General features: G+C 37.8%; 1 protein-coding gene across 1 annotated transcript in view; it reads right to left on the bottom strand.

Annotated features, from left to right (window-relative positions):
* EDIL3 (EGF like repeats and discoidin domains 3) overlaps nt 1-15,148 on the bottom strand; it is a 234,431-nt gene that overhangs the window by 124,759 nt on the left and 94,524 nt on the right. The window contains exon 3 of the mRNA XM_068176120.1: nt 12,346-12,375. Within this exon, the coding sequence (XP_068032221.1) occupies nt 12,346-12,375 (30 nt within the window). The remainder of the gene's footprint in view (nt 1-12,345; nt 12,376-15,148) is intronic.

Below are 15,148 nucleotides of genomic sequence, written 5' to 3'. Positions count from 1 at the left end.
CCCTATAGGTTCTGGCAGAAAACAGCCTTATTGCACAAAAAGGTCAGGAATATAACAAAAGCTTCTGAGGGTCTCTGATCTTCCTCACATTTACTGCTTTGGTTGTTAATTCAGTATTGTTGTGAAGACTTTACCCAGCACGGAGGCTGTTTTTGAATGCCCCCAGGTGCCTGCCTTGCAGTACAGTCTGGGGACATTTGAAGAGCACATTCCCAGCAGATGTGCTACTGACCTTCTGAAGACACTGCAATCGTGAAAATGTCTTCTAGACAACATGCTCATTCTGCCACTGAAGTATTAAAAGTATTAAAGTATTAAAGTATAAAGCATCGGCAGTAATGAACAAATACTTTGTAGTCCAGTATTTGCTCCTCCTCACTCAAAAATACTTTTTTTACATTTTTTTTTAATTTAAAAGTAATCCTGTGTTTAAAATGTGCATGAACATCTGAACATTTTAGGGCCCAACTCCAGGTATATTGGTGCACCATGACAAAATGGTAATAAAGATAAAAAAGATGTATTTTTAACTAACTCATCCTTCAAAGCTTCTGAAATGTAACAAGAAATTCTTCCTTGCCCAGCACACTCTATTATTTGTAAAGTAAAGAGAAAAGGAAATAAACCAAAACGCGACAGCTCCTTCCTACCCTTCAAAATATTCCTTTTTGAATTTGCTACTGTTGCTTCTACTTCACTGCTGGGAGACACATGTACTTTGCATCAACAAATATGTATTGACCTACACCTTGCTTTTTGTTTGGTTATTTCAACCTGAAAAGAATAGGCACATCATTCACAGTTTATGTGGAATATTGATAACAATAACTGATTACTGCATAATTATTCCAGTTAATGCATGAAAGCAGAGAAAGTAATTAGATGACACACACTGTCATCTCATGAACATTCCCAAAATATCAGCTTTGGAGGAAAAAAAAAAAAATTAAAAAAATCTGTTCAGCCTGGCTTGTAAGTGAATTAGTAGTGTATTAGACTCTATCTGCCTATATATTCATTATAAACTGATGGCAGAGATCCAGACTTAATTGCACTGTGATTAAATATTTATCTTGTTTTTAATGCAGCAAATGGAGCGTGTTGATTATAATGATCAAGGTGTCTCCATGTGGATGCAGCAAAAGATAAAGTTCACCCCCTGGGTGCAAAATGGCTTTTGGGTCATTTCTGCACATTTCCCTCCAATTCTATTCCATTCATTTCTTCTACAGGGAAGAAATTTAACCTGGTCCTCCAGCCAACTCCCAAAGTTTTTTGAGCTGAATAGCTAGAATATTTTCTGAAAAGGAGCACTTTGTACTTTATGGATATACAATGCTTTTCCTTAAGAGTCTTAAACTTCACACCCAAGCCTTTGATGGCAAATTGTACCCAAATTTGAGGCATGGTGAGTGTAGCAGGCACTGTAGTGATTTTGCAGAGGGTGAGACATGAAAACACTCTAAAATATGGGGGAAATGTTCAGGGCACTACAAGACATTTTCCCCAAGTCCTCTTCCATTATTTCTCTTCATATTCCTCAGCTTTCAAGGCTAAGAACTTCCTTTGCCAATTTTCAATGCTGTTTTTCACCTCTTTGTACTCTTTGCCACCTAAATATGTGTTTCTGAATAATGCCCACAGTATTCTTCCCCCACAAGCTCTCCCATAAACCTTAGCAAGTCTTAATGTGAGACCTGTTCTGCATCTCTGCATCACCCTTCACAGGAGGATTTTATCTTCCCAGGGAACACCTGATCAGTTTACAGAAAATACATTTCCAAGGCCTCTTCCTCCTCCTTTAACTTTCCACTCAGGCAGCATCCTTGCTGTTTTTCTCATAGATGATCCTTTTTCTGTCACTGACTTCTCCCAGTCTTTCTGACCCAGCTGTGGCATCTTGTTTGCTACACTCCTTTTGTGCTTTACTTTGTCTCTTTAAAACTAGATTAATTTTCCAAAATTCATTAGAAATATTTTCCAAATTTACTTTTCATTTGATTCTGATTTACATCAAACAGAAAAAGAAAACCCACCCTCTGCAAACAGAGAGAATAATTTTGTAAAAACATTGCTGAAGGACTGCAGACTTTAATTTTTAATGCTAAAATATTCAAAGAAAGATTAGATTTCAGTTGGGATGTCTGGAAGATTTAGTTCAAAAGTGCAGTCCTGAAAAGGCTAATGTCTACAGATTCTGCATTAAAATAAACTCTCCAAATCCATTTTCTACATGATTGGAACAAATCCATGTCTCTGTTTACTGCACTGGTAATGCCTTAAGTAAAACAGACCCAGCAATAAAGAAACTATATATTGTTTTGTATGTAATGCAGAACCTCACTTGCAATTGGGGTTTCTGTGCAACAGTGTTATTTTTATCATCATAATTGTTGTCATCATATATGAAGGTGTCATTTTTTATTGTTTCACTGCCCTTTAAACTGCCAATGATGAGGACTTCCCATCCTTTTTCCCCTCTATAACTGGAAAATGGAAAAGAAACCTGCAAAGATTATGTGAGCCTTAATTATAATAGCAAATAGAATAAATCCAGTTAGTCCTCTTGTTGAGGATTCCAGTGGGAACTAAAAAATGCCACAGCCTAAACTTAGGCTGTTCATATTTGTATGAGTCAGATCCTAATTACTAGTGTTGCATTAATGACACAGAAACAGCAGAAGGGATCCTCAGAGGGTGGTTATCCTCAGGACATGAAATATTATTAAAAAGTGATGAAAGAGAATCACTAAATGTGAAATATATATAGTCCAAACAGGCATAAAGTTGTCCACAGCAGAAACCAAGGGAAATAGACAAGAATTACACACCAGTCACTTATTTCCCTGAGGATGTAGGACAGAGGAAATATATCCTTTGCCTTCCACTTTTTTTTCCCAAACTGCCATCAAACCCTGCTATTTCCATGTAAAAAAACCCCAACCCTATATCCTATTGGATTCGAGATCCTGTCACTATTCTCCAGCTCTTTCTCCTTTCCTAGCTAGCCCATCCAGCTAGGAAACAATTTCTCTTTTTTCTCCTCATCTCCCACTCCTGCTCCACATTGTTTTTTTTGTCAGCTCAGAAGCCTACACTGATTGAGAATCCCAGCTTAAAATCACAACCCATGTTTGCAGTCACGAGCCTTCAGTTCAGAAGATAGACAGCAGGATCACTTGAGATTTGCTTCCTTTGCACCAGCTACTTCCACAGCACAAATTCAGATTAATTGCTTGTGATTAATGTGGTTCACACGATGTCAGTTGCACCTGGATGGCAGTACTGACTTATTTTGGTGGTTAGTGGCAATGCACAGCAATACTACAGGCTGGTGTTTTCTGATTAGCTTTAATGCTTTAACTTCAAATTCCTGCTTGTGTCATTACACACAATGTAATAGCTTGCAATAAGGAGTTCAAGAGCAGCTCTCAGCACAGGTAAATTTTGACTTCCAGGGCTGGAGCTTGAGCTGCAGCACTCCCCAGGGGACTAATTTATTCCTTTAGGGAATGGCATGGCAGACTTCCACTGGAGATCCTGCCTAATAGCCCCTAGAAGAGCCAAACAAGATTAAAGTGATAAAAAATGTTAGTGTTTATTGAAGGCCCTCCAGGTGCACTTATGGCCAAAAGCACATGTGATACGGGGCTTTGACACTTTTATCAGTTTATCAAATTAGCATAATTGATGAGAATCTCCAATTAGAAGTACATTTAATATGGTAACCCCCTCTGCCCCCCACCCTTGTTTTGGCCTCCTGCTGAATAAACTGTAGAATTACACAATAATACTTTACAGAGTTACAAATAGATGAAAAAATATATATAAAAAGGAAAAATCTTTTGGCATCAGAGACAGAGAACCTTTCCTGGTGTCCACCGTCGGCTGTGTCATGGGTAGCTTGCCAGACACATCCAACTGCATGACTTAAAACAGTTTGAGGCAAAAAACTTATTTTGAATTTCTTAGGACGTTATATTGTCTTGCCTGTATTGTTCTATAAAAGTTTGAGATGGAAACATGACCTGATGAGAAACACATTGGTTTACACCTTCTCTCCCTGCCCCTGCTCACAGGAGTTTAGAGAAGAACATGCAGCTGGCAGGATGCTTGATTTGTATTTTGTTTAAAAAAGAAACCCCCAGCATTATTGTTTTGCAGGGAAAAAAAATAGTAGAAATATTTTGTCATTTAGGAGGCTGGATTAAAAAAAATAAAATTGGGATATTTTTGGTCAACATGGAGAGATATTGAAATACTCTCACTCTTTCCCTTAGTGTATATTAATAAATAAACTGTTCTGCAGATTGAACAGGATGAAATTCTGTCGAAAAGTCAAAACTAATGAAATTCATGAATAACTGTAACACTGACTTGTAATATTACTGTGGAGTGTTAATTCATGCTTTGTTAAAACACAGTGCTGCAGGCAAATTGAATACATAAATCTCTACCCAGACCTTTTTGTTCTTGGGCTGTGCCTTCTTCCTTGTAGCTATTGCAGCCATTCCAATAAAACTTCAGGAATTCCAAGGCATTTCTCAGGTTATTTGACACAAATAACTTTCAAAGTATATAAAGGTAGATTTCATGTTAACATATTTTTAGTAATAGACAACTGGACATTCATGGGAGCGTGGTGCAATTGAAATTGCAATTGTGTTCATAATTGGAGCATATTACAATTTCAAAATTGTTAATTTTATCCCAACAGTTGCCACACAGCCACCACTCCCATGGCAGCCAGCGGAAGTTGTGTCTTGAAAAATAACTGGACTAGGAAATCTTTTGGCCTTTTACTTATCTTCAGTCACTCTGACAATTTTCATTTAGTATTTTATTGCTTTACAGTAATGTGGATCATGTGTAAATGGTTTTGCCATTATTCTGTTTTGAAGTCACATGGCGTTTATTTGTAAGGAAGACTACTGCAGACAACGGGAAAAAAAAAAGAGAAGAGAAAAAATACAAATACAGCTGTTTCCAAAAATAATTTTTGTAGGTATATGGGCTGGAGCAACCCCCTGATGTAGGTGCACACAGAGCTATGCAGTGCCAGCACAGGCACACAGGAGAGCAGGGGAGCACGGGTGTGCCGGAAGGGGCAGTCAGGAATGTGTGAAGGAAAAAACCCTGGCAACAGCAGACAGCCCCACGCGGATCATCCCACTGCTGCCTTTCTCTCTGCATCCCTGCCTTCACACCCACTCCCACTGTGCCCATGCTCAACTCATTATTCCCTTTTTTTTTTTTGCCTATCAGCTTCCTTCCCCAAGATTTCCTCCTCTCAGTTTTCAGCGCTTCTCAGATGAAAATCTGTCCCTTCTAGCAGCAGAGGGTTTTGTCAACTCTTTGTCGTGTTTAGCCTTTTCACAGAATCCCAGAATCACTGGGGTTGAAAAAATCCTCCAGGAGCAGGAGTCCAATCTGTGACCAATCCCAACTTGTCAAACTGACCAGAGCACTCAGTGCCTCATCCAATGAAGTGGTTCACTTCCAAAATTTCGTGTCTCCCCAAAAAAGTTGTTCTTTTTGTACATTTCTCCTGTGTTTCAACTCTACTTGTCCAGAGAACAGAGGACTCAAGGAGGAACAGAGTTTACTGAGATCCCTGCAGCAACCAGAACGAGTAGCTCATTCATCTTTTCATTCCCTCTCCATCTTCAGAGGATGAAGAAATAAATACCAAATAATAATATTTGGATTTTTTTTTTATTATTCACTTCTCTTAGCTGCCCAGAGCTAGAGCTAGTCCTGCTCTTTTTATCTGTCCTGGCAAGGACTAGACACCTGCAAAATTTCTTTTTGGGGAACACTGCTTCCCAGATGGGAGCAGCTGCACCTGTGCAAAACTACCCTGTTGCTACAGAGTCCGCATAAAATCATAGAATGTGGGTTGGGACTGTAAATATCACCCAGTGCCACCCCCTGCCATAGGCAGGGACACTTTCCACTAAACCAGGTTTCTCAGACCTCCATCCAACCTAGCCTTGATCAGTCTGAGGCAGATGCCTGGCATGGAAAGCTTCATCTTCATCTAGGAAAACTTCTCCCTCAAAACTCAGGTAAGAAAGGGAAAAGTGGATGGAAGGAAAAGTTCATGTCAGAAATCAGTACCTGGTTTAGGGGATACCAAATGATCTCCCACTTTATTGATACACTGGCATGAATATTGTATAACCACCACAAATACCACTCTTTGAAACTGTGCAGATTGTAGAAAAATGCCCATGCCTGAGTTTCTCAGGCAGCTGCCAGCACTGCGGGCTGATCTGAAACTCCTGGCTCAATTTTTTTGTCAGTCTTGAAAAGTAGTGAGCGATTTTGCCAAATTGTGTTATTTTTATGATATGTGGATGGACAGCCACTAAGGGATAGGCTAAAAATATTAATTATTTTTCATTCCTGACCTAAGCAAGATTTCCAGCTTTTAAATGTGACAGGCTGCTCCAATAGCCTTCAGTGCCACCTGGCATCCAGGACTATTTTTACTGCATAAGGCTCATTTCCATCAGAATGTGGTTCAATATGACCTTTACATAATTTTCTGATTTAGTCTATATTTTGCTTGGAATAGATGGAAAAGTAATTAGCAAGCTAGCTCCAGGCACTGGAAAAAAATAAAATATGCAGTTGGAGAAGAAAAAAGGAAAAGGAATTGCTACAAATGCGTAAACCAAGTTCAGCAAGACAGTAAATCTGTGGCACAGTCCCTGGGGGAATGGCAAATCCTTTCCCTTAGAATAATTCTGAAAGATGATTTCCCTCTTTGAAATGTGCAAAATGGAAGAGCTTTGCACACCACAGCAAAATCACTGTGGCCCCAAAGACAGCCTGGGAGCTGTCACAAAACCACCACTCCAGATCCTGCTGTGCAGTGGGCAGGAAACTGAAGTCCTTGAGAGTTGACCAGACACATCCTTGATGCTTTGAGGGTGACACAGAAAGCAGATTAAACATGTCATGCTTTTATTTTTAAAGTTTCATTTCAATAACTTAAAAAAAAAAAATTAAAAAAAAAAGAGAGAGAGAGAAATCTGGTTTGGTTTCTCTTTTCTGATCTTCATGGAATCATAGAATGGTTTCAGTTGGAAGGGACCAAAAAGATCATCCAGGTCCAAAACTCATCATAGTAACCACTGAAGAAGGTAATTTTTTTTCTTTTTTTTTTTTTTTTCTTTTTTTTTATTTCCTAATTAATAAAAGACTCAATAATGCCTCTTAATAATGCCTCTCTGGGCATTATTTTCTCAGAGAAGAGAGACCCTTTGTGAAACCCAACTTCAAACCCACATCAGTTAAGTATTTTAAGGACAAACACATGTTATAGTTATTATATAAGGATATAAGGATAATTTTCATAAAAATATGAATGCCAGTAAAATCTCAAATATTTTTCATTTCAATTCTTAGCCTCATTCTCTAAGAACCAAGGACACATGCCCACAATTTTAACCAAATGGATCTCACCTGCTCTTTGATGAGCAGGGCAGCACCAAATGGCAAAAGAATTTTCTGACATGAAGCAAGGAAAGAAAAGGAAGAATCAAGAAAAGACCTATAATATTTGAATTATAGACTTATGGGCTGGTTTGGTTGGGAGGGACCCTACAGCCCATCCAGTGCCACCATGTCAGGGACACCTCCCACTGCCCCAGGCTGCTCCCAGCCCCAGTGTCCAGCCTGGCCTCGGGCACTGCCAGGGATCCAGGGGCAGCCCCAGCTGCTCTGGGCACCCTGTGCCAGGGCCTGCCCACCCTGCCAGGGAACAATTCCTGACTGCCAGTGTCCCATCTAAACCTACCTATTTTTAAGCTGTCTAAATTAAAATTATTTTAAACGACCTAATATAAACCTTTCTAAGATTGGTGCCAAATGAAACCCTCCCTCCTTCCACTTTACATCATTGTTAAAAATCAAAACCATGAAAAATTGATACTCTGAATATCAAAGTAATATTAAACTGCTACATGGGATTTTAATAATAATATATCTAGTGTTTTAAATTTATAAAAAATGACAATCCAATAAATTTTTAACTTCAACGATATTTAGATAGAGAAAACTAATTATTTTACCACATTTTTATAATACAAATTCCATTCTGTTGGTTTTTTTAACTCTAGGTGTCTCATGAACAATTTTATTTCTGAGGATCCAAAATATCTAGAAGAAATACTCTCCTAAGAGTCATCAAGGCTGCACCCAGCTTTGAAATATCTATTGACCAAAATAATTCATATTACCTTTAATCTTTCATCTTTCTTAAAACAAACCATATTTTTTTAATTCTATGAATAAAAAGACAAACACCAAGGCAATATGTTTTGGTATCCCTCTTAAAAAGTTTCTTAAACACAGGAGATCCAGGGGAAAAAAAAAAACAAACAAGCACCAGAGAAACCTGGAGTTCTCCTAGCAGAAACAAAACAAAGCATATAACTTGTGTTTTGACTTTTATTCTGGAATTTAGATTTCAGGTATTGCTTAATACCATGCTCCTAGAGTAATGGTAATGGGTAAGTAAGTAAGGGTAAACTCTCAATAGTTTTAGATCTCTATTTCTCACGACTGTTTTATAACTGTAATTATTATGTCTAGCACAACTTTCATCCTGGAACCTTTGGTCTTCCATTGTAATTATTTTCTAAAATTCCCTTAATTTCCTTTAATGAAATAAACTTAATTATATAGATTTTTACAGCAGAAGTCTCATTTGAGAAAGCATTTTCAACTTTTATTCTTTCTGAAAAGTGATTTTTTCCCCCTATGTTATTTACTTCTTTAGGAAAAACTTGCTAAAATAACTTTTATATAAGTCGAAATTCTAAATAAACAGGGAATGGTTTAGATATAACATGGAATTTTGGAAGGGTAATATAATTTTCCTTAGATACACAAATATTCAATGCAGCTTACATTCTCTGCCACAAGGTTGTTGAAGGGATTATTTTTTAGTAATGTCTTTGAAGAAGGAGGCCCTGCCATGCTGTGAATCTTTAATCTCTACAACGCTTAAACTTAAATAAGACAATAGCAAAACTCACCCTGTAAAAGAGCTTTCCTTACCATGAAACTCTAAATGTGTTTGCATATGTTATATAGATGGGATGCAAAGATGAAAATGCCTTGTTTCCTAAAGTATTACGATTAAAAAAAAAAAAATTAAAAATAAATCAGTGGCAGAGGAAAGGAATGTCTCCAGCTAAGTGATGATCTCAAAGGAGATGCATTTGTTACCTCAGCCAAAACCACTGTGTAGAGACAGACAAGTGAACAAACTGCTGTGCTCTGTCTCACCAGGTGTTGGAAGAATTACTCTTTAATAATTGTAGAAACTACTCCAGGCTCCTTGAGGAGACGTGGAGGGGAATCCATAAAACCATGGGGAAACCCTTTTGGGATGAAAAACTTCAAACAGCAGGGCATCCAGCAGGAGTTTCCTGGTACATTAGGCATTTAAAAATAGTTGCCAACAAAGGAGTCTCCTCCCAGCTCAATAAACAGCTTTCCAAAACTCATGCCACATATGGATGGGATAAAAACACGCGGAAAAGAGAGAATTTTCCTGAGATTTTCGTAGCTTTATTCAATAATTATTTAATTTAATAATAATTTTATTAAATTATTTTATTCGGTTTGATTTGAAATCAAAACAAATGAAGAAATACGGCTAAGTGACTCAAAATAGTGTTAAGATGTCCACAATGAAATAAAATCATAGGTATTTAACTGGAAAGAAAAAATAGATCTAGAACAATGCTTACCCAGAGGCATTGCTAAGGAAAACTTTGTTGAAACTGTGAGGAGTACCTGGAAAAACTCCTTGGTTTATCTTTCCTTATAAAGCAACTTGGGTGAAAAACATGGGGTTATGATTAGAGTTCATAATTAGCCTGAAGCATTCTGAAACTGAAGGAACTCCAGTGAAATATCATTTCTATAAAGAGAGAACTTCAGGGCACTTATTACTACAGGATTAATAATCTTCAACTCAATGGTTACAGCACTCAAAGCTAAATTTTAAATTTTAAAAGTTTGCTTCTGCAGGATTCCGCACAGATGGCATTGTCAGAGCAGCTAGACCCTGTCCCAAAAAGCAGAGTATGGGAAATAGCAGTGTTTCATCCCTTTGGTTAAACAGGAAAGGAAGTTTTAGCTTTGGTCTTGATCACAGGTCAATTAAAAGTTTGTAATTTTCATAAAATGTGGAAAAAACGTTTATAGTCTTACTAAAAATATTAGCTGCACTTTATCCTACCTCATGTTGTTTCATAAGTGAAGGCATTTGTTGGAAAAATACTATGTGTATGAATAATTATTAGATAAATGTCATGAACTGGAGAAAACTTGCTGCACTATTTTTTGTGGAAAAGAGCAAAATGTGGTATTGGATAAAACTGCCTCTACCAGGCACAAACTGCTGAAAGGCTCTAGGTGGGTGCATGAGGTTTTGGATGCAGTTTCTATTTATTTTTCTGCACCCCTGCAACTTCCAAGCTGCACGGCGGCATTCCTACCCTGAGGGAAGGGAATCTGCTTTAAGCAGAACCCACAGTTTTAGAAATGCCAATACAATCTGAGGAATAAGTTGTATTAAAACTATCCTGTAAGAGTGCAGAACTAATCTGCTACTTTCAAAACAGCAACATCTGGTCGTATCTTACAGCAAAATCAATATGAACTATAAATTATGGAGCATCTGAAGAGCTGGCATTGCTTCTAAAGTTTTAAGATAGAAATTAATGTTAGATTGCACTTTATACATGGATTTCTCTCTTAGTATAAATCATATCTGTAGTGCAGCCAACGTGGGTGCGTTATAAATTCCTCTTCCCTCCACTTGAACATTTTCAGCTGATGTACCAGCTTGGCCAGATCACAGTTAGGGGCTCTCACAAAAGCAACAGTGGTGTTCAGAGAGGGAGGCCATGATTTTTGGGAGATGTTCTCAAAAAATGTGTGTATTTAAACCATTTCCCTAAAGGGAAAAAGGCTCGGGGTATTGTTTTTTCCTAAGTGAAAAACCCCATCCTTTTCTAATGTTTCTGTTGAATGGCTGCAGTAGGTTTTTGCTGAAACACTTTCCATGAAAACTACAAGATTCCAAGACAGATCTCTCAAGAAATGGAGAGTTGAAAGTTGATGTTTAGTAATTAGAATGCATGGTCCATGGGGGTGTGTAAGTACTCTACATTTTTCCCCCAAATTCCTCTTTTTTCTCTCCTTTGCAGTGCTATTTCTCATCTCTGTCCTCCGACCTGCTCATTTTGCTGCCACATTCATGTTTAAAGCTCCCTTTTGCTTCTTTCTGTATTCAGTTCTAGTCTCAACTACTCTCCCTCTCTCACATTCTGCTCTTGGCTTTGTTCTCTGTCCTTTCATTTATTATTCTCTGCTGTATCCTAATTACTTATATTGCTCCCAAGCTGTAGGTTAGCGTTGTAAACAGTGTTCAATCCTTCCTTGCCATCTTCCTCTCTTCATTCACTTTCCTCACCTTTTCTCTTTTGCTCCTCTGGAGGCCTTTCCTTCTTTTAACAAGCCACTATAAAGTGATTCCCCATTTATTTGATGTTTTAGCTCGCTGAGTTTGTACAACTCAGTGCCATTTCAAATATGTTAGTCTGCTCAGTGGCATTCTTCTCTGGTACACTGTCTTCTTTTTTCTTTAAATACTCCCCAGCTAATGGATTGCCAATTAATTAGAAATACTTAATCTTCACAATAAAATAAACACGATGCGTTTGTGTCTCTCTGGGAGCTCCTAAACTAATTTTTATGACTGTGATGGTAACCATTCTCACTGCTTGGCAGCTTGTCAATGGAAATAAAAGTTCTCTGAGCAGATACCCCAGCCATCGTTTGGAGGATGTTTTCTTTGAGCACAATGCTTCTGCATCTGCTGCCTTTCTTTTCCCTTCCTTCACTACTTGCTCCCAGATTTTTAAAGGATGTCAGTTTTGGGGCATCATTCGGCTGACTGTTTTGCCAGCATAAAGTCAGAGAAAAATCTAACATAAAAAAAAAAAAAATCACTGATTTTTTTTTTCAGCTCCTAATTGAATAATTTTGTTATCTGAAGCTTGACATGTCAGCTTAAGCATGGAAGAAGGAAGGAGCATGCCACTGATATTTTTAAATGCTACAGGAGGATTATGTTTCCTACTGACTTCAAGTTGAGGAGAAGGAGAAAAACAGAAGGGGGGATAGAAAAGGATAGGTCCCACCTGTGATATTTACCAAGTCATACACAAAATGAAACAGGCTAAAATGGTTTTAGTAAAGGCAGCCCTCAAGGAACGGTTACCACAACGCAGATGTAATGTAAATAATTCATACCTGCTGAAGTTGGGTCCTCTTCAATGGAGGCTGTGCAAAAAGGTGTCAGGAGTGGGGAGGGAGGCAGGGACAGAGAATGGGAAGAGGAAGGAAGGGAAAGAGAGAGAGAAAAAGAGAAAAAAAAACACAAATGAAGAAATCCACGTAATGCTAATGGTTGTATTATTTACATTTTCTTAACATAAAAACAACTAGAACAAAAAACTTTATTCTCATAATCCTCCACCCCTTCTGTTCCACTCAGATTCTTGCCAGCCTGGTGGGAATTGCTGATTCGGAAATTGAGCAGTTAGGGAGCCAAAGTGGCAGTTTTGGGGTGGGTTGTGTGTGCATGTGTGTCTGTCAGGGACACAGTTACCCACTGGGCTCTCCATTCCAGATGTTTATTTTTCTGGGAAAAGCAATAAAAATCCTGTCTTCACCTCTCCCTTTTGTTGACAGATAACTATTAAATTGCCTTAAGTTACCATCAAAAAGCTCTGGACTATCTATTACCCTCACATTCAAAAGAAGGAAACAGACATATTCCCAGCAAAAGTGCATTTTAAAAGTACATCAGTGACCTAATTCTTTCTCTTCTTTTAGTCAGTGTGGTTTATATACACATGCATCACAAAAATGGTCTCTTCACAGCCTTGAAAAACTTTTGGATGACAGTAAAAGCTGAATTCAAGTGTTTCTCACTTGGATACCGTAAAAGGAACCCAGAAGTGAGGGAACTCTCCATAAAGGTGATATAGAGGCCCCCTTGAGACATTAAACACGTGTATCCATACTTTTACTTTTTCTCTTTTAACGACTGTCTGCTGCCACTTGGAATGGAAGCTCCTCCTGTTTTGATTTCTTGCAGAACAATCTCAGACAACACTCCTTCATCCATTGATCCATCCTGACAGAGCTTGCACATGGCATGGTTAAAAATTTCAAACATTTCCTCAAAGACCACCACCACGCTTGGTAAACTGACATTTTTTTTTTTTTTCCTTTTGCTGCCACCTCATGTTTTATGCAGGGAAAAACTCTAGGAGAGGGGCAGGGAGACCTTCCCTTTTCTTGGCCAAAAAAAAAGAAAAATGTCAACAGACACCAAGTGCAACTGAGAGGGGCATAAACCTTGGTTAATTCAGCACAATATTCTGTATGCAATTGTATGCAGCAACCAGTGCTGAACACATCAGTTATTCCTAATTGCAGGGCAGCATGGTGTCCTTTTGGGGACTGTCAAATCTATTCGAGAGGAAATAATGAATTACTCTCTCAAGTACCAGCCAGCCATCTTGTCTCTAACCACAGTCTTTGGAGGTAAACAGGTGATTTTTATTTCTAAAGTTTGGCATTCAGACAAAACCTGAAGAAGGCTACACAGAAAAAAAAACCCATAACATTATGTCAGACATAATTTAAAATGGCCTAAACGTGGTACTTAGCAGAGCCTTGCCTTCTGTAACTCCTTATTTTTAATGTTTGAATGCGTGTTTCAAAACTAGATTAATCCATTATGCAGTGTACATATGTAAAGATCACATCAGGCTTTAACATGTTCTTTTACTACTTAAACTAAATTTAAATAAGATGTGTTTGTGGTAGTAGAGGATTTCAAGGTACTGAAAGAACAGAGGGAAAATACCACACTACTGTTTTTAACTTGAACTAATCAGTTAAATCATTAATTTAAGAACATGAAAGCTGATTATAAACACACACAAAAAAAACCCCACAAAAACCAAAGGAGCCAACCAACCAATCAAAAAAAAAATCCAAAGAACCCTGATTCCTCAAACCCTACAAAAACAACAACAACAAGCCCCCAGACCAGAATATTTGGAATATTTAAATCATATAAAAACAGAATCTGAAGTAAATAAACAAGCTAAAAATGAAATCAATAAAGTAGGTTGCAATTTCTCAGGGTACCAGTGGAAGAGACAGCTACACAGACAGAACAGAACATGAAAGCAGGAAGTCAAAATTTTACAAATGCCCCAAATCCATATCAGCTTCCAGCTCTACTGCTGCTTGAATGAAAAATAATTCAAAGTACCGGAGACTCTGCTTTAAAACTGGTTAAACAAAATTGTCCAATTATACAAGGAATATTTATTCCAGTAACCGTTTCCTTCAGACTGCTATTTGAATAATATTCTGAGACTTAATTATCAGGATGAATGGCAGCATTAGCAATTCAAAGCTGGATTCTGTTGCTACTCTGATGGTTGTTGCAGAGGGACCACTCTGCACTTAGGTACACATCTAAATAAAACAGGCTGAATCTCATCTGAATATATCACTCAGATGCCAAGATAGCTATGCCAATAATGTTACTTTTCTGTTTATTTAATTAATCTTGGCTATTTGATTGCTGGTTTAAGCTCATCCAGGAATAGACTATGTTCTTCTCCTGTCTCACTTAGAGTTAGTGAGAACTGCTTTTGCAAAAAGACCTAATTCTACTTGTCAATACTGTATTTCTTAATCCTAGACAGAAATTAAAGATGGGTATTAAAAATGGAGATGAAAATGCAGTTATGAACTTTTTCACAATTCAAACAGACTTCAGGAAAAATTTAACTTAATCTCTTGCTTTTTGTGACGGGATATTTTTACCTCCCTTTAGATTAATAAGCCATGTTTAAAAAAAAGGGCCTTCAATAAGATCTTGAGTACTCAAAGAATACATCTACTTTTGCTTTATCATACCAGCTCAAATGCAGTATCAGCACTCTGCTTTCCACTTCTTAAGGAAATGCACTAAATCACCACACCAAAAATTTCCTACACGACACCACCTTTTTTTTTTCCACCA

This window comes from Anomalospiza imberbis, chromosome Z (genome assembly GCF_031753505.1).
Source record: "Anomalospiza imberbis isolate Cuckoo-Finch-1a 21T00152 chromosome Z, ASM3175350v1, whole genome shotgun sequence".
Lineage (NCBI taxonomy): Eukaryota > Metazoa > Chordata > Aves > Passeriformes > Viduidae > Anomalospiza > Anomalospiza imberbis.
The sequence above is the reverse complement of the archived record's forward strand: the minus strand, read 5'-3'. Positions and strand labels throughout refer to the sequence as shown.